The sequence below is a fragment of the Phyllostomus discolor genome, chromosome 3 (genome assembly GCF_004126475.2).
Source record: "Phyllostomus discolor isolate MPI-MPIP mPhyDis1 chromosome 3, mPhyDis1.pri.v3, whole genome shotgun sequence".
NCBI lineage: Eukaryota > Metazoa > Chordata > Mammalia > Chiroptera > Phyllostomidae > Phyllostomus > Phyllostomus discolor.
In genome coordinates, this window is record NC_040905.2 from 196,182,517 (window position 1) to 196,207,368 (window position 24,852).

Consider the following 24,852-nt stretch of genomic DNA (forward strand, 5'->3'; position numbering starts at 1 on the left):
ATTTGTTCCATCCTTCTCTCCTAACTTCCAGAGGCAGCTGGCAATCCTCGGCATTCCCAGGCTCAGGGTAGCGAAACTCCAGTTGCTGCCCTGCCTTCACAGCGTAGTTCCCCCGGTGCGTGCGTCCTTACGCAGACTCGAGCCGTGGGACTAGGACCCACCCTTCTCTAGTGTGACTTCATTTTAATCAATTACATCTGCAAGGACCATGTTTCCAAATAAGGGTACATTAACAGGTCCTGGATGTTAGGACTTGAACATATCCTTTGGGGGAGATATAATTCAACCCACAGCAGGAGCCGTCACCAGGAAAGACTGTGACACTGGACAGGGACCTCCGCACATGTATCTATTGCCTTGGAGAAAAACAATACCTTCTTCCTTTTCCAGCCAGGCAGTGTGCCTCAAGCACCCTCTGTTGGCAGAGTGTGGAAGTGCAGTTTGCGTTTCCTTGCACAGCAAGGAATGCGGGATGCAGCGTAGAGGCCATAAATTAATCACAGCTGCAGACCCAGGTTTCGTCTGCTTTGAAGACAGCCTGTCCTGGAATAGTTTGACCTTGATTACGTAGAAGCTCTGAATCAGCTGTGGGATTGTGATGTGGGAAGAGTCCAAAGAGAGGAGACGCTGAGGCTGAGTCCTGCAGGGTAGAGCGGGCTGGAGGGCCTCACGGAGATGAAACAGCTTAGGCAGAGGGACCAGAACGACCAAAAGCAGAGCCTGTGAGACCCTAGGTCGCAGCAGAATTCTGAAATCCATGCTAAGGTGTTTGAGGGAGAAGTTGGGTAAGAGGAACACGACTAAATTCGTAATGTAGAAAATTTCCTTTTTCTCAAGTCCGCACGGGAACGTCTTCCCCTTGGGAAGGGGCTGGCGTGGAGGAAGTAGACAGGGTACCCTGCAGAGCTCAAGAGCCTCTCAGGCGGCAAGGTCCGACGGCAATCATCAAATGTCTCATGCATGGAACTGACACGACCCAATGAGGCGACGGTGGGCATCTCAAACACAGCAGGGCTCAAGTGAGCGCATCCTCCTACACTGGGAGTACCCGTCCCGTCTGTGTCCTTATTTCGGGGATGGCAGCTGGCCGCCCAACCCAGAAGCCAGAGCCACTGTCACGACTCCTTCTTCTCCTTCCCTCCTCCAGAACCGGTGGCAAAACACCGCCCGTTCTGCTTCATAAACGTGCCTCAGCTTTTCTCTCTTCCTCCTCCATTCTCAGGGCGCCGCTGAAGCAGGCCTGTGGCGTCTCTTACTTGGATTCTTAGACGTGTCTCATAAGGGTCTTCCTGACATCTCCAAACTCGTTTTCTCAGAGTTATTCTGAAAGGCACATCTGAAGGTGTCACTTTACCACTTAAAAAATTCCACACTGGCAGTCCATTGCTCTTAGGAGAAAGAGCAACTTCTTCGAGGTGGAATAAAATGATCCCTCACAATCCGGCTTTTCCCAGTCTCATCTCCTCCATTCCTCATCTCCAGCTCCACTCATAGGAACTGTCTTTCATTTCTTGGAAAGCTTCATTTTTTTTCTCGCCCAAGAAAAAAAATGCCCTTTTTTTCTTCTTGGTACTTATTTTAAAGCTCCCTTATCCCAATTCCTCCCTCACTCCCACCCTTCAATTCATCTTGTTTGTCCTTCAAAGTCAGTTTAGATGTTAATTCCTCCTGGAACTGACCTTAATGATTGACCTTTACTTTAATAATTTTAGGTTAGGTGACTCTCCTATGTGTTTCCATTAATTCTATATCTCTTTTGTGTGTGTGTGTGTGTGTGTGTGTGTGTATTATATATATATATATATGATAATGTATAGTGTATAGCATATGCTGCATAATCATATATGTATATCTTTACCTTGTTTCAGTTTCTTAAAAGAATATATAAGGTCTGTGACTATACGTAAACTTGATAATTTGCAGAATTGTTTTGAAATGTGGGAATAAAGGCAATTCTGTTGAATCTTTGTCGGTGCTAAGGATGGACAGTTAAAAAGGTAGCTAGAGTTTATTGTTGTGGGCCAGTACTTATTACTACTTCCAAAACTGAATTTGAAATGCTATGTATTCACTTTTCAGTCTGTAAATGTAAACCTTCACAATGACTTTATTTATTAAAGTGTAGCCAGTTGTAATTTTTAAAAAAGAATTTCTTATATCTTAAAGTCTGCTTATTATCTGCCCTCCTTCACTGGAATATATGCTCCCTGAGGTTGAGCACTTGTCTCCCTTTGTCTTTCTGTCCGCAGTGCCTCAACCGTGCCTAGCTCATAGTAAAGGCTCAAAAATAGTTACTGAAAAATGATAGAAACAATTTTTTGAGGCAAAGATCTTCATGTTGCTGTATAGTCCCATGTAATATTTGGGACATAATTGGACTAAAAAGTGTTTGTTTTTTTACCTGAAATTCAAATGTAATGGAGTGACCTGTATTTTTTCTCCCCTTGGCAATTCTACCCTCAGAACACACTTGACAGTATCCGGAGAGTTTTCACATTGTCACACCTGGTTGGACGGGGGGTGTAGAGGACAGGGATGCTGCTAAATATTTTACACTGCATAGGACAGTCCCCACAAGGGTAAGAATTACCGGGTACAAAATGTCAACAGTGTGGAAGCAGAGAAAGCCGGACCTAGATGGCCATGAATAAACTTTAAGAGTCCCTAACAGTCAGCGTCTAGACTCCCTAAATTCATCTTCCTTTTAGAAAGGTAGCATGGAGTTAGTGAGAGGAAGGTTTCCAGGACTGGAGACGGGGCTTTAAAACCCTGTGCACGCTTCCTGAAGCTGAGAACCAGAGGGCAGGGAGCTAGCTAGATGACCCTTTGCAGCAGGTGAAATCGCACTGTCGAGAAGAGAAGATCGTGCGTGTAAGGCACTGCGGACAGTGCAGCGCTCTGCATGCACTGGTTACCTGTGCCTTTAAATCCGACAAACCCTCTGGTCCCTGGAATTAGGAAGGCGTTCAGTGACACAGCGGAAGCTGCGAGGTGGCTCAGGCGTCCTGCGCCCTAGCAACCACGGGGAAATTGGTGGGCGCAGCCGAGCCTGTGCGCCTGCGCAGAGGCGTCCCTGCTGACGGGGAGCTGGAAGCCACGGAAGAGCCAGAGCCGGGAGCGCTGCGGCGTGCGGCCAGGCACTAGGGTGGTGAATCGGCAGCCGGGGCCGGAATGGCGGTGCGGCTAGTTTCGTGCGGGAAAGCCCGGCATGCAGACCGGCTCCCGTTGGTGGTGCTGCTGGGGCTACTGCTGGCGCGGCCGGCGTGGGCCCTGGTGGAGGGGCTCTACTGCGGCACGCGGGACTGCTACGAGGTGCTGGGCGTGAGCCGCACCGCCAGCAAGGCGGAGATCGCGCGGGCCTACCGCCAGCTGGCCCGGCGCTACCACCCCGACCACTACCGGCCCGAGCCGGGTGACGAGGGCCCCGGGCGATCGCTGCAGAGCGCCGAGGAGGCCTTCCTGCTGGTGGCCACTGCCTACGAGACTCTCAAGGTGAGGCCTTGGGTCACTGGTGGGCTGCGAGGTCTCTTTGGGGAAGCGCGCGGCCCCTGCGCGGACACCACCACGTGAGGTCGGAGGCTCGCGCTTTCCCAATGGGCCTGTGTGAGAGCCCACACAGCCCATCGACAAAGATAGGAAACCCCTCTGGTCTTAGGGGGACAGCCAGCCCCCACCCCTTGGTGACAGTCCTTGCAATGTAAGGCATATAGGATAATCTTACGTTTTAGTGAAGTATATTAATAATGTGCAGCTCCCACTCGGACAACAGTGATTATTATATTATTACCACGATCTGTGATAGAAACACAAGAACGTTCTTTAATATTGACTGATAGTACGATAGCGCCAGTTGGCCTGAAAGAAACTTGGTTTGTGGGGATGCTATTAATTGTGACATTTAGTTTGGGTTTAAGGATCTAGAGAAACCTGAGAAGAGCAATCAACACTCAGTGAGAAGACCATGTTTAACTCTTGGATCAGACGCCATATATGACCTTGATAGTGACTGTGCTGGATGGATGAGCTATTTCTTCGTGTGTAAAATTAAGGCCGTGATACCTCCTTACAGGGTTTTTATGAGGGTTAAATAGGTGTGAGAACCCCCCTGCACAGGGCCTAGTAAATAAATAGGTACTTAATGACTTGGGGTTCAAGACCCAGAGAGTTTCCAGCAGGAAATATTTTGCATAGTTGCAGTCATTTGACAGAGGTTTTATTGAGCCCTGCGGGGATGGGGAGATTTAGCCTGATACTGCTTTCTTCTGCTACTGCGGAAATCAAACCATGTAAGAAATCACAAAATATAAATCATATGTGATGGAAGTGTTTCTGCTTCAAAGGCCCCATCATGCTAACGTACAGGTGGCTGTAGTTGTATGGTCTTCCTTTTCTTTCTGGCCAGTTTTTCGTGTTGCTATATAGTCTGCTTTTAATGACTGCTTTGAGAGGGTATACTATAATTTAACTATGGATTCCTTTTCCAGATTTGCTTACCAGAGCTGAAAATACTGAGTCAAGGAGTTAAAAGACTTTTCATTCATGCTTCTCATAGTGGTCTGGATAGTTTGGGGCCATAAAATGAGTGTGCCTAGTTCACCGAGTTTTTACCTGCATGGGTGGGGTTGTAATTTTTGTTGTCAATTAACTGAGGAATGGGTGAGAGCTGGGACAGTGCTGAGGTCAGAGGGTTGAGTTTGCCTATTATTTAGGAGGAAGCGTAATTGAAGAAAGACCTCGGAATCATGGGAAAGAGCTTCTCTATCCAGAGCAACCGTCATCTGAAGCCCCAGTCTGTGTTTTTCTGCAGTGAGGAAAGAGAATGGTCCATACCAGCAACTGGAAAGGCTGCTGCTGGTCCTCCAAAGCCCTGGTGGCATTTGAGAAAGCACTGGGCAGGTAGACCGCTTCCAGAGGAGAAGGCAGCAGAAACACTAGCACCTGTGCCTTCTGCTGTGGTTGGACGTGAGAATGATGCAGCTTGGCACAAGAATGGTGAGCATGTTAGTAAAGGAAGTACCAAGAAATAGGGACAGTAGAGAAATCCTTGCTGGAAGGAACCTCAAAACTCTAAATACACTTGTCATTTTCTTGAAGAGACAAATTTAGAGGCTGATCTAGTGGGTCTAAAACAGTTGCTTCTAAAGGCTTCTACCCCTAAAGTGTAGCACTGAACTGTCACCTAATAAAAAGTGTGTTGAAATGATTTGTCCAGTCAAGAACAAGGACGTTTGGGGCAGGTAAACACTGGTAGGTCTGGAGAAAGTAACACGTTTACTCTTGATTCCCACAGGAGGTTTGTGGTGCCTCCGGACAAGACACTGGACTTGGAGTTGTGCTGAGGGAGGGGGGAGTGCTGGCGTATCCTCTGGGTTCCCAGCCTCCCTTTGTATCACTGAAAGAGAATGGAAATTATCTGAGAGAGAAAAGGGTGCATTGGGCTAGTTGGACCCTTGAATATCAGACTCAGCTGAGCCCTATGAAAAGACCCATTTTAAGTGTACAGAAATAGACATGGATTCCATTTCCAGTTGTAACAGCTCAGGAAAACTTAAAAAAAAAACACACAAAAAAAATCCCAAACAAAAACAAACAAACAAAAAACTTCGGTGCATGTGCCGTCTCCTGGAACGAGGAAAAGGACTTTGACTTGCTGTATGTTGAAGTTATTAAAAACAAACAGGGTGGTCTGATGTTTATCTGTCATAATGGAAAGTGGCGAGAATGTTGCCAGAGAATATCATCTCTGGGTAACGCAAAGGCCCAGTGAACAGTGCTCATTCAGTTCGGTCGGCCTTAGCCTTCCAAATTACGCCCTGGAGGCAATGGGGCTATCACTGTTTTGCGTGGATTCTATGGGCAGGCTGGGAACAGAGCTTGTGAGGGCTAAGAGGGCCACGGGGCCTTTGTTAAGAGCAGGTCAGACAGGAGAGTGGGAGAAGGTGAGTTCTGGTGGCTCTGGAAAAAGACCAGTTGCGGAAGTTCCACATATCTAGAATTCCACATATCTCCCGGAGGCAGCAGCTGCATGCCTGGGACCACATTTCATTTGTTCGCTATTTTTGTTATATTCTGTATCTCTCCCCATAAGGAACAGCAGTAAACCCTGGGAGAGGTATGTATACTTATCTCCCAGCCAGTCGGAAAGGAGGGGAGGGAGCCGGGAAGACTGTCCTTCGCAACCCCGGTCAGTCGTTGCTGGAATGTATATGGAGGAAAAAGTAGACTTTGTATTTGCTTTGTAGGGTGAGCACGTCAACTTCATCTCTGGGGCGGTGTCCCTAACGGAAGTTGTTTCTCTCGTGACGTCTCAAACAATTTAGCTGCAACTCCATTGGAGCCGGGAACCTTTTTTCTCCCCCGTAATTTTCTCATAACCTTCTTCATTACTCTTCTTATTGGTCTGTTTCAGTTTATTATTATTATTTAATTTGCCAGTTATGGGTTATATGCAGTTTTATCCTGTATTAGTTTCAGGTGTATTCCATAATAGTTTGACTGAGTCTTTTCGTATTTTTAATATATGATGTGAGGTTATATACTCATTCTATTCTAACAGTGATGTCACATCAAAACTGCTAAGAACCAAAGACCTCCGAATGCTGATACTGAATACATCACCAAGTGGGAATATATTTGTGTAAGATTTAGTGGGTTTATGATTCTAAGGTTGTCTTGGCCAAATAAACGCCTCTTTGAGATTTTTTTTTTAGCTGGTGGTTGCTAAGAATAAGTACACTAATGTGATTTCAATACATTTTTTAAGACAAGGAGATATCACACTTAGCGTTTTTTTTTCCCCTGGAGTTTCAACTTTATTATAAGATTTGGAAGAACCAAACACTTTAATAAGAACCCCCACACACGTAGGAGAAAAGAAGAGCAGGGAAGGGGAGAAGGGCCCCCAGCAAAAAACAGTTCAGTCTCTGAAGTTTCATTCAAGTGGGGGCTGAGGGGTGGACTGCAGGGAGGGGGGCCTGTCCTCTTAGCCCCCCCTCCCCGGGGGGGGGGGCTACAGGCCACCCTGGGAGCTGAGCAGTTTGCACATCTTCATTGTCCACTGGATCAAGTCCTCCCCCTGAGAGGTGTGCATGGCCGGTACTGCTGTCCCCTGCAGCTGCTTGGGCCTTGCCTCTGGCTGACCCCCTGCACCAGGTGGCTGGCCGCCCTGGTGCGCGGCACCTTCAAGTTGGGCGTAAAATGTGGGGGGGGGGTATGGCTTGAGCCGGAGTCTTGACTGTGGTCCTGCCTTGGTTGTCCACAATTTTAAAAATTATATTGGTTTGACTTGTGCTTCTGGTAGTGGACAGCCTACAGCAGGTGCTTCTTAATGGGAAGTGGAAGAACCTCCTAGTTACCGCCCCCTGCTGGCCATGCCTGTGGCCAGAGGGAGAGGCTGGGGTCCCACCCTCAGGCTGCCCAGCATGAAAGGAGTTTTCGTTGTTGGTTCCCTCTGGAGGCGCCGCCACTGCTGAGCTGCTGCTGCTACTGTGGGTGTGGGGAAGCCCACCGAGCCTCGCTGGAGGGCCGGGTTGGGGATGGAGGTCCTCGACTCCAAGGACTCCAAGCTGGCCGGGGGATAGCAGGTTCTTTGGTCTTCTGCCACCAGGGCAGAGCCTCTCAGGCTGGGGAAGGGCTTAAGGTCTTGGCGTCAGGATTGGGGCAGGGTCTTACTCTGATGGTGTGGCCTTTCACCTTGGTTTTCAGGGACTTAGGATCAAGCATGTGCCCATCGCTTTTTTGTACTTTCTTTCTGTTACTTATTCCTGGATCTTGTCTCGTTCAAACGCCAGGTTCTTTACTATCCCTGTCACCTGGGGGTCCGTGTTGTCCTGGGGGCTCCCTAAAAGGCCTGGGCTCCTCCTCCTGGCCCGTGTTGAGCTGTGGGTCCTTCATAACATATTCCAGGGTTGTTCTTTGGCTGGGTTCCAAGGGTCATTAATTTTTAGAAAACTTTTTGACATTCTGTAGACGTAAAGTATAGGTACATGGAAGTGTCCACTCCGCATCTGGTGCTTCAGTTCTCAGAAGTCCTCCCCCACAAACAGCAGGGTCCCTGTACAGAACTACCCCCAGGCTCCATACATCAACCCCAGGGCTGTCGTAAGTTTGGCGCCAGCAGGGCTCCGGGGCGACATAAGAGAGGATGCCACAGAACGGCTCACGGCCAGAGCCTTCGCTGCTGAGGCCGAAGGCTGCCAATCCGCCGGTCCGCCAGTCGGCTCAGCATCTCTGAGGATGTTCTCTGGCTTCGGCCCCTGTGGGCGATGCCCCTCTGGCGGCAGCACTGTACGGCTGACCCCAGCTGCCAGAACAAGGCTCGGGCCTCCTCCTCAGTCGAGGGGCCCCCCAGGTAACCAAGCCAGTCTCCTCCGCTCGTACGCGTCATAGAAGGCATAATGTTGCCCGGTGGCAGTCTCCTCAAATAACTGCTCCTGGGGATTCAGGCCCTTCATATAGCGGACTTCTTGGAAAGGCATAGGGGAGCCCCACCAATTAACGACTTTGACAGCCACCTCTGTCCCCATCGGAATGTGTGCCGGGCCAGCCTTGCATCGACAAAGGTTCCCTTGCCAATAGTTTTTAGGAGCTCATAAAGGCCAGTATGGGGCTCTTTGTTGGCAGGGATGGCCACAAGGTCCGTTAGACACGGGGACTTGCCAGCCATACCGACAACACCGTCGATGCTAACTGTGTGTACTAACTATGCTGACAAACAGCACTAACTATTCTATGGTAACATGCTAACTGTGCTAATAAGCAATGCTAACTATGGTAATTATACCAATGCTAACCATACTAATTCTGCTAATAAACAATACGAGTAAACAATGCTAACTGTAGCAACTATACTAATATTAACTATACTAATTACTAACAGTGCTAACTGACAATACTAATAAACAATGCTAACTATACCCATACTACCTAAAAAAAAAATTTTAAAGAAGAAAACGGGGAAAAAGAGCAAATAAAGAAAAAAAATTAAATGAGAAGAAAACAATGGAGAAAAAGAACATCGAAAAGTGAGAAACCCCCAATCTGGGCTGCAGTGCAGGTGGCTTAATTGTGACACAGCACGGCTGTGGGGTGGCCCCGGGCCAGCCACTTCTCTGGCCGAACAGCTCTGCTCTGCTTGCTCTGGCTGGTGGCCGCAGCGAGACCTCTCCGCTGTGGCATCTTCAGTGTCTCAGCTCCAGCAGGGGTGACGGACGGCGTTTCCAGCCTTTGGTGAAAAGGGAAAGAGCACTCTTAGTCATTGTTGTTCTGGCAACGGGGATTCTGTCTGTACGGGGAGAGGTGGAGGAAATGCCCCCCCCCCCCAAAAAAAACAGAAAAGAAGGGTGGGTAGTACTGGAAGGCAAAGGCATTGGCTGGGTGCTTGCACCCGGTCGTACCTAGTTCACATTCTCAAATAACTTAAAATTCCAGTTGTGCATCCTGCAGATGAGTGAAATCATACGGTTCTTAAGTTTCTCTGTCTGACTTGAAACCCATATATTCTTATTAACCATTGTCACCCCAATACATTTAATTTTAAAAAATCTCAGCAGGCTCCGAACCATTCCAGACTTCACACGCTGTTTTGTATTTGCTTCATAACATGAGTGATGATGATGAAACAGTAGTTAGCGTTTTTGACTCCTGGGGCTTTAGGGAACCATGGACTTTGGAAGTTCGGTAAACGGACCGGCACTTGCTGTGTCAACATCGGGTCTTTTTATGTGGATATAGCACTTATCACACTGCACTGTGAATACTCGGTGGCCCTCTCCCTCCTCGTTTTTTTTGTATGTGTATCCATGGCATCTAGCACAGTGTCTGGCACACCAGATGACGAGTGTCTGTTAGGTGAAAACTCATGTCTGGGGATGGATTCAGGCAGACTGGAAATCGGAAGTGGGTTTCCGCAGTGGTTGGCATGGGTATGTGAAGCTGACCTGGGCGTTTTACCCCGAAGTAATGACAGTTGGAAAGAGTGGTACAGATACAATTGATTGGTTGGGTATGAATGAAAAACTCCTGGATGAAAGAAAAGGAAAATGCACTTCTAATTGTTAAGGAGAAATCGTGCTCTGAAAGTTTTAAAGTCAGAACATGAATTTGTGAATATAGATAAGAATTGGATAAAATAGATAAAATTACAAAGATGGCATGAAAATAAGCAGAGGAGGGAACAGGTGGAGAGGGTGCACTGAGAAACACCGTGGTGGGTGGAAAATGGGCGAACAGCAGAATCGGACTGCATTGGCAAGACGGCAAGAGAAGGACCTCGCAAAGGCGCCTGGCAGGAAGGCCGCCTGGTCGGCCAGCGGCGTGCAGACTGAGCCTCCTGCCCGTCCAGCCTTGTCTCGGCAGGGAAGTCACCAGAACAGCTCCGTTTCTTTCTCTCAGTCCTGATGGGGCAGGGCCTTGGCACTCAGGGAGAATGTAGCAAAAAAGGGGGATTGGGGACTCCCCGCCCTTTTATGTCACTGTTGACTGTTTTTCTTTAGCAGGTTCTCTTACCCCTTTCCGTAACCAGTACAGAGGTGCCGGGGAGGAGACCACAGCAGCGAAAGGGGCTGTTCCTGCTGTTAAGCTTTTAACATAACAAGGAGACAGAGAATTATTGTTTGGCTATTTATTTAAGTTGCATAATAAAAGTGCGTGTAGATGACATTGCGGCAGCGAGAGCAGGAGAGAACATAATTATTTCTTCTTTGGGGATTGGAGTAGAATATATACTCTTTGATCTGGCTCTCGAACAGTCACCGAGGTGGGCGGCGAAGGGATGTGTGTGGTCGGGGGAGAGCCTAACCAACAAAAACACGGAGTCACCAGTGTGCGGGGCTGTTCCGGGAATGAGGTGTAGTTCGGTGAGGTGTTCTCTACCAAGCATCACTTTTTTAAAAAAGATTTTATTTATTTTTAGAGAGAGGGTAAGGGAGGGAGAAAGAAAGGGAGAGAAACATCAATGTGCGGTTGCCTCTCGCAGGCCGCCTACAGGGCACCCGGCCTGCAACCCAGGCACATGTGCCCTGACTGGGAATCGAATCATCCACCCTTTGGTTCTCAAGTCGGCACTCAGCCAGAGAGACACACCAGCCAGGGCCCAGGGGTCACTTTTATTATTTGGTTCCCAGGGCCTCTTTGTTTTTAGGGGGGGGGGGGATTTAATAGCACCTATTAGTATTACTGTTTTTCTTCCCCAGCATCAGTCCGCATCGAGGTAAATGTCTACACCAGTTGTGGTGCTGAAAAACAGCCAAATCAAGTAAGCCTGAGAGCAGATAGTTCTGATTGCACATGCCAGCTCTGGTCGGGCATGAATGACTCCCCGACACACCTGTGAACGTTTTGAGGCCTTGCCTGGATTTGGTGGGCAAGATGACGGGTCTGACAGCGATTTCTCCCGTGGGCGCAGAGGGGTGAGGGACCTCGTGTGCCACGTTTGCCGTTTCTGCTGTGATCCCCTAAGTGGTGTTTATTTTTCGCTGATCCCTGATTTTTAGCTCTTACACCCTATTTATGGCCCAGGTTGATTATACACCAGATGCGTTTAATTCTAGTGCTGCGACTACCTGACATGGGATGTTACCAGCCACCAATCGGGGCTGATATAATTCCAGCCAGAAACTGAGCACCTGGCATTTTAACTGAGCTCGTGCAGGTTTATTGTGGGTCAGTGGAATATTTTGAGATATTCACAGCACAAAGACCCTTATTGCATTTTTTCATAGACTTTAGGGGATCCGCTACTTCTGGGTAAGAAGTCTGTCTGGTGCTTCGTGGGGAGAGTGTTGCAGGAGGCTGAAACTTAGCCTGGGAACCCAGGATGAACTGCCCTTTAAGCTGAGTTCAAGAGTGTGAGCGTTATGTATTGAATAGTTACCAGAGGTTTCAAAGTGGAGAAGTAACACAAATCTGATGTTGGATTCAGAAGGAAAATTCTAGAACAATATGGAGGATGGTTGGGGAAGGCAGAAAAGTGTTGGTGACTGCACCGACTTTATCTCCACCGTCACCTTCTGGGATCTCGTCACTCCTCTTTGGTAACTTAAGAATCTCTAGGCTGGTGGTTTCGCATTTCCTTCGGTTAATTTTTCTTTTCCTGTTAACGCTGTGGTCCCAACATCCCTCTTTTTCTGCCATTGACCGTCCTCATCTCCCCTCTCATTCACGCTGGCGGAGACGGGTGTGGGCATCAGCATGCACACACACCGGGACTGTTCTTAGGTGAACTTGACATCAGTGCTTCAGATCTGAGGGCTCTTCATTCTTCTCCCTGGAACTCCTGGTGGCATTTGACAGTGCTGACCACGTGGCCCTTTAAGATGTTCTCCCTTGACTTCTTGCTGTAGTTCTCTCCCATTTCTCCTGTCTTTCTAGTCATTTCTTTTCAGGCTTCAGAGTCTTCTTTTCCTAGGCCTGGACCTTAAACATTGCTTTTCCTTAGAGTTCTGTTCTTTTGGTGCTCTTCTTCTTCTTTTTTTTTTTAATTGCTAAGCTTTTCCTGATGAAACTCAACTAAATCCCTGACAACGCTAAAATCTGTGTGTTCTCTAAGTTCGTATTTGCAATATAGCCTTTCATCTGTAGCACAGGCACCCAAAATCAAACATGTCTGAAACCAGTCTTGTTAATCTTTGTTAAAGCATAAATTTTAAAGCAGATGATGTTGGGAACCACCCTGCCTGGTTCCAGAAGCTGTAACACGCCCCCCCCCCACCCCCATGGCTAAGGCTGAGTGAGAGACCTTGGGACCATAAACCACTAAGGAGACAGAGCTTATCTCCCTGGCAGGGGCGCCGCCTCTGCCCCCTTTACTTCACCCTGCCTGGCCCTGGGCAGATGACTGGTTAGCCAATGATGGGTAAGATTCCTCAAGGGAGAGATGACCTAAGACAGGCATGGTCATGAAGGGTCCCTCAGGGAAGGACTTGGGGGGCTACAGAAAAAGGGGGTGATGGACCCTCACCCCTTGGCTTTGACAGAGCCTGAGTCCTCATTCCTAGTATAATCTCCTAATCTCTTGGCTGCCTTACTTCCCTTGCCTGACTTAAGCCTGCAACAATGCCAGAGGTGGGTGTGGTCCTGGGCAGGAATGGGGTGGGGGCGTTCCCTGGGAAGATCAGGCCTAAAAGAATACATAAAATCCTGCAAAACCTGCTTCGCTAAGAATGTCCTCAATTTTCTGATAAGGGTCCAAGCAAGAAATGAGTTTGTTTCCCAAAGTTTTAAGGCCCTTTAGCTAACTGACCCTGACTTAGAATAAGCCCTCATAATTCTTTGAATTTTATCCATTGTTTGATCCTTACTGCCTGACCAGGATGAATGAAGACCTTCCTTGAGGTAATGCTCCCAGAAAAGCAGTAAAAGCCTGTCCAGGCAAGGGCTGGGGAGCTCTTTCACTCAGAGAGTGGCCGTGCCGTCCCTTTTCTCCACCAGACTTCTGCCGTCCGTGTGATTTTGTTCATCGCATCCACAACACCTCGGACACCACTGATTGGAGTCCACATCAGATACAATCATGACTCTCAAACAGATACAAAATGAACAAGTATCAGAGATTTTACTTAACTCATTAATTAATGAGGGGACCAGTAAGATATTAAAACTGGTTCAAAAGAGAGAAAAAAGCCACCCATTTATAGGCAGACGAGGAATGCTGACCTGCCTGGGAAGCGGGCCAGTACGACAGGGCAGTAATCAGCTGCGTTACAGCCACAGTTGGTCTTTCTGCAACCAAGGATCACCTGTGTGGCTTCCAGTTTTCTACATGTTGCTTCCGTCTCTGCAAAGGTACAGTAGGCGTTTCAGAGGCAAAGGCAGGTCCCTCCTGCAGGAATAGATAGTCCGAGGAGGCTCCAGGGGGTGAAAAGATGTCCTGTAATTGTTTTTTCTCCCCATTTCAGAAGTTTTCAGTCTTGCCCGTCATCTTCTCCAAATCTGCTGTCTTCGTCCTCTGTGCTTTATCTTACAGCAACATGGTCCACACGGTGACCGTAATTAAAGTCCACTGCCATGGTCAATGGGATCGATTTTTGTGCTTTAATCACTCAGCCCTATTCATCCCACCTCGTAGTCTCTCACATCTGTTTCTCTCACATCTGTTCCATTCTTTACAGTACTACCGTAATTACTTTTCCAAAATGCATACTTCTACTCGATGCTGTTGCTCTCAACTCTGTGACATTCTATTTCTGACCAGCCCAGACAATAACAGCCTAACGCTTCAGCGTGGCATGTAAGATCCTCCGGTTCTCATCCAGACCCGTCTTCCTGGCCAGTTTCCGTGCTCCTCTCTCTGAACTCAGTGTTCAAGCTTCCCTGAACCCATCATATTCATTGATTCTCCTGTACCCTAACCCTCGCTGTGCTCCCGTGCCTGGAGCGAGTTTTTCCACGCCTTGCTTTTCAAAACCCAGCACTCATTTAATCTCTTCTGTGAACCCCGTTTACCAGCGGTCTCAGGCAGAGGGAATCAGTCCCAGATTCCTCTGCACGTCAAGCGGCACTTTTCTGGCTCGCCACATTCTTCCAGCTGGGCGAGTTCCTAAGGCTGGGGCCTTATCTTGTTTGTCTCTTTATCCTCTTTTGAGTTCAGCACGAGGCTTAGTGCCCTGCGTACTTATTTGCCAAGTCAAAAGTAAGGTTTTAAAAGCTCAGGCGACCAAGCTGATGATACTATCCTATTAACTGAAAAATAGAGGAGCAGATTTTGATTTGGAGCATGTTGAATTTGAGAGGTTTTTGTTGCATTTTAGGACATGGTCAGGAGCTGTTTGAAAATAGGCGGACACGGGAAGAACAGGTCTGAGTGTCACTAGTATAGACGCGACACTGCGAGTCTCGGGAGTTGCCCAGATCACACGCAGATGGAGAAGGTGTCTGAGAAGGCAGTCAGTTGCATACCAGTGGCCAGGGGCAGGGAACAAGGAAGGATGGTGGTTCATTTGTCCTCTGTAGTAGGATGCAGTGGCCTGGACAGAAATTTAGGGGAACAGATTTTTTTTTTTTAAAGATCCATTTGTATGTGTGTATTTCTTAAGAAAAAAAAAGATTAATACATATTTTTAAGACCAAACAAAATATCGCTATGTTTTCATATATTATCGATCCCTGGCCTTTACCATCCTGAAATGGTTTTTGCTATCTGTGTAATCGAAACTTTTTAATGTGAAACTGGCTGCAATACCAGATTATTGCAATTTATGTTTATTAAGAGTCAACCATTCATTACTCCTTTCAAGGGCAAGAACATAATATATCTTTGCCTCCGGGGCGGGGGGATGATCACTTTCCTCAGAGAAGGAAGGACTCAGTACTTTCTTTGTGGGTTTCCTCTTGTTCACCTTTGATCTAGATGTGGTGGCTGTGTTCCAGTCCTCCTGCATATGCCCGAGAGGATTGGCAGTGGAGTGCACGCCAGCAGAAGCGCCATTTTTTTCCGGTAGAGAGTAGAGACAAGGAGCTTATTGCCCAGCTTGTCAAGGCTCAGGACAGAGAGGAGGAAGAAACAAGTATAAAGGTTGTGGTTTTGAAAAGAAGTTGGCATCTTCCTGACCCTGGGACTTTAAGATCCACAAAATTGCTGAAAGAAAAAAAGTACTGCTTGTTGAAAGGTAAGATGTTCAACTGTTTTCAGGTTTCAGCTCTTTCAGCCACAGTAGCAGCACGCTTCCGTAAACTGGGACAGCAGAGGCAGCTGTGCCTGCTGAACTGAAGTTTCGGCGACAGCATCGCCCGCCCGGCCTTCCTGGGGCGACCGAGGCCTGAGCGGCTGGCTGGAGAGGAGTCTCTAGGGAGGCGGGGCCTTTACCAAGTCTCACTCCTTTTTAAAATGACAGTTACTGAGTGCCAGGCATTGCGCTAGGTCTTGGATATGCAGAGATTAATGAGTCCACCCTACCTGTCTTCTAGAAGTTCTCATTCCAGAAAAATAAGACACCTGGTGGTGACAATGTGATAAGTGCTATAACAAACAGGTAACGTGTGTAAGAAGGCGGTGTCGCTCTGTCTGAAGCAGTCACGTTTGTGTCCTGAGGGTTAGTGGGAGCTCCCGAGGCTGGAAGGAAGGGATGGCACTTGTGTTGGAATTCTTTGGTCAGAGCCAGGTATGACAGAGCATGCTGTGTTGGAAGGGCACACTGAGTTCTAGAAATTACTGTCTGACTGTCGTCTGTGGACAGAAGAGGGGAGAGGGGCAAGATGTTGCTCGGTGAGATAGGCCAGTTATGGAGGCCTTGTTGGTTGCCAAGGAAATTTTAACTTACCCGATTAGCCATGGAGGTTAAAAAAATACATTAAAAAAATGTCGGACTACCTCAGTTCCAAGACGCACAGGAGAAAACAAATAAATATGTGGTGTTGAAATACGTGTCTACCTGTAGCTCTCTAATCCGGCCCCAGTCTCTGCCTTTTCCTTTGTTTGCTAGTGTTCCTGGTGTCCTTGTGTTCTTCCTGGGCTGGTTCTGAGATGTGTGGGCTCCTAGCGAGTAGGGTTTTGACTTAGACTGCAAGAGCTCCTGCCGCTCCACTTTGTGCCAACCTTGAACTCCTTCTAAAGTCTGTTGTGCACGTGCCTCAGCCTAAAATCACTGTCTTCATTCTGGGGGGAAAGCTGTAGGCCGAGTAAAGGTTCTGACCTCCTCGTCTCTAATCATGACCAGAACAGGGGCATGCATTCACGGGGACTCCAAGGAAAAGAAAACCATCCTAAAGGCAGCCAGTCCCAGCCCTGGAGCTGTGTGCGGGGATCAGGTAGTGCGAGGGCCTGTGAGCTGGGCTCTGGTTGCGGTGGAGGGGCCAGACATGAGGACCCGATTTTGGGGTTGCTGGTTGCTGGAGCATGAGTTGACCATCCTGGTGGAGGAGTGCAGGACTCGACATCACAAATCTGGGGACCAGTGCGAAGAGGGTAGTCCCCGGGGAAGAGCGGGTGACGTGTCTGAGGAGGGGTACGTGCCTTCTGTGGACTGTGACCTTCAGTAAGACAAGAGAACGGAGAAGAAAGGGCCGCCAGGATGCCGGCACTGACGTGGCAGATTCCAGTCACCTCCGAGATCCGGCTGTAGACTCCACCCAGAAGCACGGGCAGGCCCTGCACAGAGACTGATGCTGCAGCCCTGCAGGAGTCGGCTCCCAGGGTGGCGGTCAGGCTCAGAACTCCCTGCGGTCTAGTTGCAGCAAGGAGAAGGATCAGGTTGGAAGAAGTGCGTTTTAAAAGGCATCTGCCAACATTGGGTGGCTGAGTTAAAGGCCAAGGACTTCCGGCCAAAAGCAGAGCATTTCTATAAAATTAGCCCCAATGGCAAAAAAATGGAGGGAGAATGGGCAGATTCTCAAAGGATGTCTTGAAGTACGCAAAATGCCATTCACTGGGAGACGTGGGTTTCAGTCTTCAGAGCTCTCTTTATGACCGCTAACGTTTCACCATCTTTAGGTTAGAAGCTCTACGGTATAACAATGGCTTATAGACGGAACAGTTGATTGACACTGGGGAGTGTGGCAGTTGCCACAAGAAAGTCTTTTTCGACAGAAGTGAATGTACAAGGAGTGAGTTTGAAAATAACATTAGCTGAGCTGAGTCTTTCTTATATAACAGACAGCTCTCATCCTGGGGAGTTTGTGTAGATTCACATCTGACGGTACTGGATCCCAGTTTATATCTGGTTTCAAATTCTAGTCAGAAGTAAATATTTTTAATGTAATGAAAGCGATTTGTCACTGAAAAGGTGCTCACTCTGATTCACAATTCTTAACAGAAAACATTTAAGACTTTAAGGGGCACAGGGAAGATTTTCGTCATTAGCAAACCTCTTACTTGAAGTCTGCGGCACACGGCCTTTGGGGGACCGAGGAGGGGGTCCTGAGCAGCCCCCAGAAGCGCCGTGTGCGGCAGCAGAGCACCAGGTGTGGATGGTGCCTGTAGAAGTGCCTTTGCCTGAGAATCCGCACTTCTGTGGGCGTGAAAGAATTCATCCTAACAAAAAGAAATTCTCCAGGTGAAGAAAGATTCTTGTTTTCATGGTGGTTTCTGTGTTCTCACAGTGAGTAAAGAATTTGCTGTGCTTTTAGTCGTTCACATCTTGGAGGCACAAAGACAAAATAGGTTTCCTGTGTGATTAAAGCAGTTCATTACCCGGTGTCATAGCTCTTCAGCTGGTATAGCTCCATAAAAGATGGGCATTTACCCGTGTTAGAAATTGATCACAATCAGAGAAGTTTTTAAGAAATGTTCTATTTGTGAACATTTGTAAATAGAGTGGCATTTCTGACTGTTAAAATTTTTTCAACATCTCTGTATGATGAAGAAAGATTTATTTATATGTTACCATATTTATGAACTGGGCTGTGACAAGCTATTCTAATAGCAATGTACCAAGCATTTGTAACATGTTTTTGTTTAATGTATGTCATTCGATACTCAAAACAACTCTGTGAACTTAGCAGAGCAGGTAGTATTCTCTCTATTTTACAAAAAAGAAAAAAGGTGGGGCTCAGAGAGGCTAAACACCTCACCCGAAGTCCCAAAGCCAGAGGCTGGCCACTGCCCGGCGGGGACGCCTCTTTGGGGTAAGCACAGCTCCGTTCCGCGGGCCTGGCCGGCTGCATCGGCTCATTGTTGTCTTAATCACTGCTGTCAGCAGAAAACTGTCCACCTAAGGCTGGAAAGTCTTTGCGAAGATGTACAGCAGACACAAACGTTTTTTCGTGTCCGCTGTCGTCGCTGAGAGTGGGTGTCCACATGCCCCTAAGTTCTGAGGGCATGAAGGCACCCTTGTTAGCACGGCTCTGGCTGCAGAGGCATCATTAATTGTTATTGAAGCATTTTTACTTTTCTAGGAGGCCCAACAATACTCAAGAATAAAGGGACATATTTTTTTTTATTATGCTTTATAGCCAACATTAACGTTCTGGAAACAAATGAACGTGTGCCTTTCAAGAGGGATGGGAAGTCTTTTTATATTTTGATAGTTCCAGTGGTTTTATCCAGATGAACCTTACATAATTATAAAACTCTAGATCTGAGTTAACAGTCACACACTGAGGCCTTGTTAGGGAGTGTCCGTGAACTGGGATCTCTCGTTGCCCCGCAGGATGAGGAGACGCGGAAGGACTACGACTACATGCTGGACCACCCAGAGGAGTACTACCGCCACTACTACCACTACTACAGCCGGCGCCTGGCCCCGAAGGTGGACGTCAGGGTTGTGATTCTGGTCAGCGTGTGCGCCGTCTCCGTGTTCCAGGTGCGTATCAGAGCCCACGTGCATTTGCCTGCCTGCGCTGGAGTGTGCCGCGCGGGGGGCTGGCCATCCGAACTGAACTAGAAGCACCTTTCCGTAAAGTTTTTCATCCAGTTGATATATTTTTACACTAGAAAAATATCCACTTTTTTCAGCCAGTGATAACATTGGAATCTCCGTCCACGGGAGATCCAGGAAGTTGCTGGCTGTCGTTGTGTAACTACCGAGAGGACCCAGCAGAGGGCCCCTCTCTCTCAGCTGCTTTCTCAGCGCAGTTCCCCCAGGACAGCCGGCCCAGTGTCCACCTGGCCACATCTTTGGCTTCTGTGGAACTTTTCAGTAGTTTTCCATTAAAACTGGAGAAAAGTCTGGACGTCTGAACACGACCTAACGGGCCCTGGCGCCTGCCCCCCGAATGCTGGCAGTGCTCAGTGCGGACGTGGCCGCCAGAGACGCCCCACACCTGTGCACGCGCCTGCTAGGGGTGCCTCTGCTCGGGCTGCACTGCTGAAGTAGCGGAAAATAGCCTAACTCTTGATGTTGTTTTAAAAATATCACAGAAATTTAACTTCAGCCTGAAATCAGTTGTTCCTACTACTGTTCTTGAACTAACCGCACTCACCATGCACCCTTTTAGAACAGAGCACATCAGGGGGCTGGAGTAAAGCAGTTTGCAGGTGTGAAAGTTGCTTCTTAAGTTTAATTTCCAGAAACGAGCTTCAATTTATACGACAAAAAGAATATCTATTGAAAACTTGTATAGATTGTATATTTTAAACATATAACATTTTGTAGAAGTTTTGTTCTTTCAAAGGAGGAGAAGAGGGATAATTTTACTTTTCTATTTTAGATAATATGATCCCCTAGTTATATACATACATATATATATAAAACTATATGTAAAACTATATATATATATATAGTTTTTCCGTTCCTAATAGATTAGTTCTATAATATTTCAGGAGAGTATTGGTGTAACTGCTATATTCATCCGATAAAACAGCAAGTGAAATGTGTGGAAATGTGAAGAATAGGACTTTTTCTGACAAATTAATAAAACTCTTTGTGGTTGAATATATTTGTGAAACAAGTTAGATGTTTTACTGTCCAAACTAGCAAAGAGTTTAAGCATATTTGAATCTTGCAGTCCAGAATATGATGAGCATTAACTATGGTATGTGTAGGCGGTTTGGGGAAGACAGGGATGAATATAGTTGCCCATGCCTGCATCCTATGGCTTCTTCCTTTTTGTTTTTAATCCTCACCTGAGGCCACGCTTACTGATTTTAGAGAGGAGGGGAGGGGAGGAGAGAGACACCGATTGATTGCCTCCCGTATGCAGCCCGACTGGGGAGGGAACCCACAACCTAGGTGTGTGCTCTACTGGGCGTCGGACCGGGACCCTCGGGTCTACAGGTGATGCTCCAGCCGAGCACACCAGCCAGGGTGAGAGAGATGTCTCAACAGTGGTCCCAGGAAGAGCCAAACAGTAAAGATGTGCAATCACTGGTGTGTGATTGCATCAGTCTGTCCTCTGATCTTGGGCATCTTCTGTCTGATTTAGTAACTTTTTGGCTCAGCTCAGGGCTCCCCTGACTTATCCAGCCTGGTCCACAGAGACATTACTCAGCTGTGTCTTCTCCTTACTGAGTAAGACGACCGAGGTTCCTGTTTTTAACCGGAATGGGTCGGGAGGGGGTGGTGCTCACCAAGATGCATTTTGGTGATAAAAATGACCCATTTTTCTTCGTTACACACTCTAGTTTTTCAGCTGGTGGAACAGCTATGACAAGGCAATCAGCTACCTGGCCACGGTGCCCAAGTACCGCATCCAGGCCATGGAGATCGCCAAGCAGCAGGGGCTGCTCAGAAAAGCCAAAGAGAAGGGCAGAAACAAAAAATCCAAAGAGGAGATCCGTGATGAGGAGGAGAACATTATAAAGAACATTATCAAGAGTAAGATAGACATAAAGGGAGGCTACCAGAAACCCCAGATCCGGGATCTGCTCCTCTTTCAGATCCTCTTAGCGCCTTTTCACCTGTGCTCGTACATAGCCTGGTACTGCCGGTGGGTCTATAACTTTAACATCAAAGGCAAAGAATATGGAGAAGAAGAAAGACTGTATCTTATACGTAAGTCCATGAAGATGTCAAAGTCTCAGTTTGATAGTCTGGAAGATCATCAGAAAGAAACTTTTCTTAAACGGGAGCTCTGGATAAAGGAGAACTATGAGGTGAGTAACTAGTCTGCCGTGATTTGGGGTCATCTTCCTTACCAAGGTAAAGTTAGTTGTATGCTAAGGGATTGCAGGGTATGCTCAGATTTCTGAAATCCGAGAGCTAAATAATGAATACAGATCTTACTTTTCTTGAAAGTATGGCTATATTTGGTAGTGGGACAGTGAGTTTTTAACCTGTAATTTGTCTTTTTAAAAGTTGAGTTCTAACACTTTAATTGACTGATGCTGAAAATGTTAGGAGTGGTCTGACTTGTACTGAAGTGCAGTGGGGGACAATGTACGTTTGCAAGGGGCCCCAGCAGCCTCCTGTTCATTGCACTCCCTAAAATTTGGTCTTTCCCACGGCTCCTTCCAGTCCTGTAAATTTAGCCACGGAGATTAAAAAACAAAACAAAACAGAGGGAATAAGAAATGGAAATTTTGTTGAATAACTTCATTTCAAAATAAAATGAGCACAGAATCTTCTGCATAGTAACTAACATATATGAAAGGTTGCTTTTATTTTTAAACTAAATTGACTTACTATAATGCCTGTAAACTTTGGGCATTTTAATAAATGCAATATTTTATAGTTGTCAGCTACCGCGGTTACTTTGAGGTGACTGGCTGCCTAGCTAAAGTCTAAAAAGGACCTAGTAATCTCACCATAACACTATTTTAGGTTTTGGGTAAAATTAATTGGTTAATATATTAAATGTAAGAATAAAGAACAGTGAAACCTTCCTAAGAAATATGAGCTACATTCATTTTTTTTTAGTTTCATACACATTTCTTTTTACATGTAGTATCCTAAATAGATTTTACTAAAAGTCAGTTTTTAATTTGAATTGTATTTAACTAACTCAACTCACTTTGAATTGCCAGAATGTTTTGGGAAGTAATCTATTCAGCCTGCTTATCAATAAGTATGTAACATACTGTCTTGCTCCTAAATGACTTGAAAAGTTTTCCTTTTCAAGAAAGTAGGTTAAGCAGCCCTAGTGGGTGTGGCTCAGTGGATTGAGTGCCTGCCTGCGAACCAAAGGGTCACCCGTTTGATTCCCAGTCTAGGGCACACACCTGGGTTGCAGGCCACATGCCCAGTAGGGGGCACATGAGAGGCAACCACACACTGATGTTTCTCTCCCTCTCTTTCTCCCTCCTTTCTCCTCTCTCTAAAAATAAATAAATTTTTAAAAAACAAAAGTAGGTTAGGCAGCCTAATCCACAAAACTCTTTCATAGAGTAGTTATTCTGGGCTGAATTATGTTATTCTATAAGGTTATCATAGTCACAACTTCCTAAAACTTGGAAGTACAATCATTTCTTTCTAAAATTTGCTCTGTGAAACTGGCTATGAAAACTTATCCATTTAGCTTCAGCTGACATCCACTAAAATTTCCAGAAATGCATATGTTTTGTTCTTAACCCATGAGGTTTATTTAACTTTCCTTGGGAACTTTAATAAAATATTTTGAAAAACCAATAATTATCTTTGAAGATAAAAGTAGATGTAGGTTCGGTTTGGAGACAAATGTGTATCATCAGGTCATTTTGTTCCTTGGTTAGGGTCCACAAATACTGAAAACCACCAGTTAAATTTATCGGCTACTATTTTAAAAAAATAAAGTGATTCTTTAATATTGGACATTCATTGTTGAGAGGAAGTATTTAAACCCTTTAAACTTAGCTTATGTATGATTTCAGTGAGGGGAAGCATGTATTCCCAGGTTACGGAATTGGTGACAAAAATTACTAGTCCTTGTACGGGTGGTTCTTTCGTATTTAATACTGAATGCTGAGGTGCGTAATTGCTCACTCAATGCGAGTGATCTTGAGACGGCAGACCAATGCATTCACTGGTCCCTTGCACCTAAACTTGTATTTGAAAAATGTAAGTGTGCTGCTATAAAGCAGAAGACAAATGTTTCCCTTTGGGTTACAAAGTCAGCCAGTGTCGTTTGCACACACAGGTCTACAAACAAGAACAGGAGGAAGAACTGAAGAAGAAGCTGGCCAGCGACCCCCGATGGAAGAGATACAGGAGGTGGATGAGGAACGAAGGGCCGGGGCGGCTGACCTTCGTGGACGACTAGGGGCCGTGGGGCCGCTGCCCTGCCGCACCTTCGTCACAGCGTCATCCTCACAACAGAATTATTTCCCAGACGTGTCAGCTGCTCTTCTGCAGGAGCTGAAAGTCCTCGAGTATTTGATTAAACAGAATAACGAAGAAATTTGAACTTTATCTTAAAACTTTATACATAAGACATTTATGGTTCTTCAATTTTTTATAATCTATTTGTGGGTTTTGTTAAAAGATTTGACATGAAGATTTATTAGTTGCCATTTACAAATTTTATATGTTAAAAGAGCTGACATGACAATTTATTAGACACCATCGAAAAATTTTTACGTGTTAAATGCTTATTCTTCAAACATGTTTCCTTGTTCCTTGCTACAGGGCTCCATTTTTCTGCTTTCATGGCCTCTGGTATTTTCACAAAACATAAAACACTCTAACAGCACTTACTCATATTATTCTGCGTGTCTTTCTAGACACAGACTTCAACATAATGATTTCAGTATCACATCGTCTTCCTCACAGTCATTCTAGGATTGAAATACGTTCACAGTGTCTCTCTGAGAGAGTCTCCTGCTGGAACGCCATTCGCCTCTTTCTCCCCGTCCCAGTCTTCTTCACGGACCGGAAACTCTCCAGGAGAGTGAGTCTACGTGCACGTCCTTGTAGGATGATCTCGATTACAGTCATTTTAGGACTACACCTGTTTCCAGACATTTTTCCAGAAGAGACCTTGTAAAAAGGTCTTTTGTACCACTTCAATTTAAAAAAAAAAAAAAAGATGAAGCAGAAATAGTGTACTGAAAAGCTGTTCACAGATTAGAAAGTCCTTGAGTGGTGAAAAAATCCATTGTATGTGAATGCATTTACATGCGTTTAAACCCGAAAAAAGAACTGATTGGCCACGTGCTGTTCAAACAGTGAAATGTAAGTGTCTCACACGTGTGGGAGTGAGAGTAATTCACACGTAATTTGAAACAAGTGTGATACTGCACCAAAGTATCAATACATATTCATGGTAGTGAATCGGAATTCCTGTTTTTTTTTTTTGTTTGGTGTTTTTTTTTAGACTCCTGTTAAAGGATTTATTATCCCATTGCCTCATATTAATAAAATGGTTGCAATATATCAAGTTTGTTGGTATGACATTTTAAATCAAAAGTTAAGATATTGCTTTTGTGTTATATAATTTTAAAAGATTAGTATAGGTAGTAGGTATGCAGAGTCCTCTGTTTCTACCCAAAACAAACCAGCCCTCTGGTGGGGGGGCGGGGAGCTGAGCCCAAATACGTGGCCTGGACAGAGAAGCGAGAGGGCCGAG

The 24,852-nt window shown here is 46.3% G+C and overlaps 1 protein-coding gene across 1 annotated transcript; it reads left to right on the forward strand.

Annotated features, from left to right (window-relative positions):
* The first annotated feature begins 3,077 nt into the window (after window positions 1–3,077).
* On the forward strand, window positions 3,078–24,663 carry DNAJC25 (DnaJ heat shock protein family (Hsp40) member C25). The gene is made up of 4 exons (XM_028529264.2): window positions 3,078–3,492; window positions 19,083–19,235; window positions 20,996–21,466; window positions 23,425–24,663. The coding sequence occupies exons 1-4, from the start codon at window positions 3,172–3,174 to the stop codon at window positions 23,545–23,547; spliced, it is 1,068 nt and encodes a 355-aa protein (XP_028385065.1). The 5' UTR covers window positions 3,078–3,171; the 3' UTR covers window positions 23,548–24,663.
* The last annotated feature ends 189 nt before the right edge of the window (window positions 24,664–24,852 follow it).

What these genes read in the sequence shown, in the direction of transcription:
- DNAJC25 (XM_028529264.2), top strand. Translation starts at nt 3,172, where the DNA reads ATGGCGGTGCGGCTAGTTTCGTGCGGGAAAGCCCGGCATGCAGACCGG. An exon ending in CTGCCTACGAGACTCTCAAG is followed by an intron (nt 3,493 to 19,082) that starts GTGAGGCCTTGG and finishes GTTGCCCCGCAG; the next exon opens with GATGAGGAGACGCGGAAGGA. An exon ending in GGATAAAGGAGAACTATGAG is followed by an intron (nt 21,467 to 23,424) that starts GTGAGTAACTAG and finishes TTGCACACACAG; the next exon opens with GTCTACAAACAAGAACAGGA.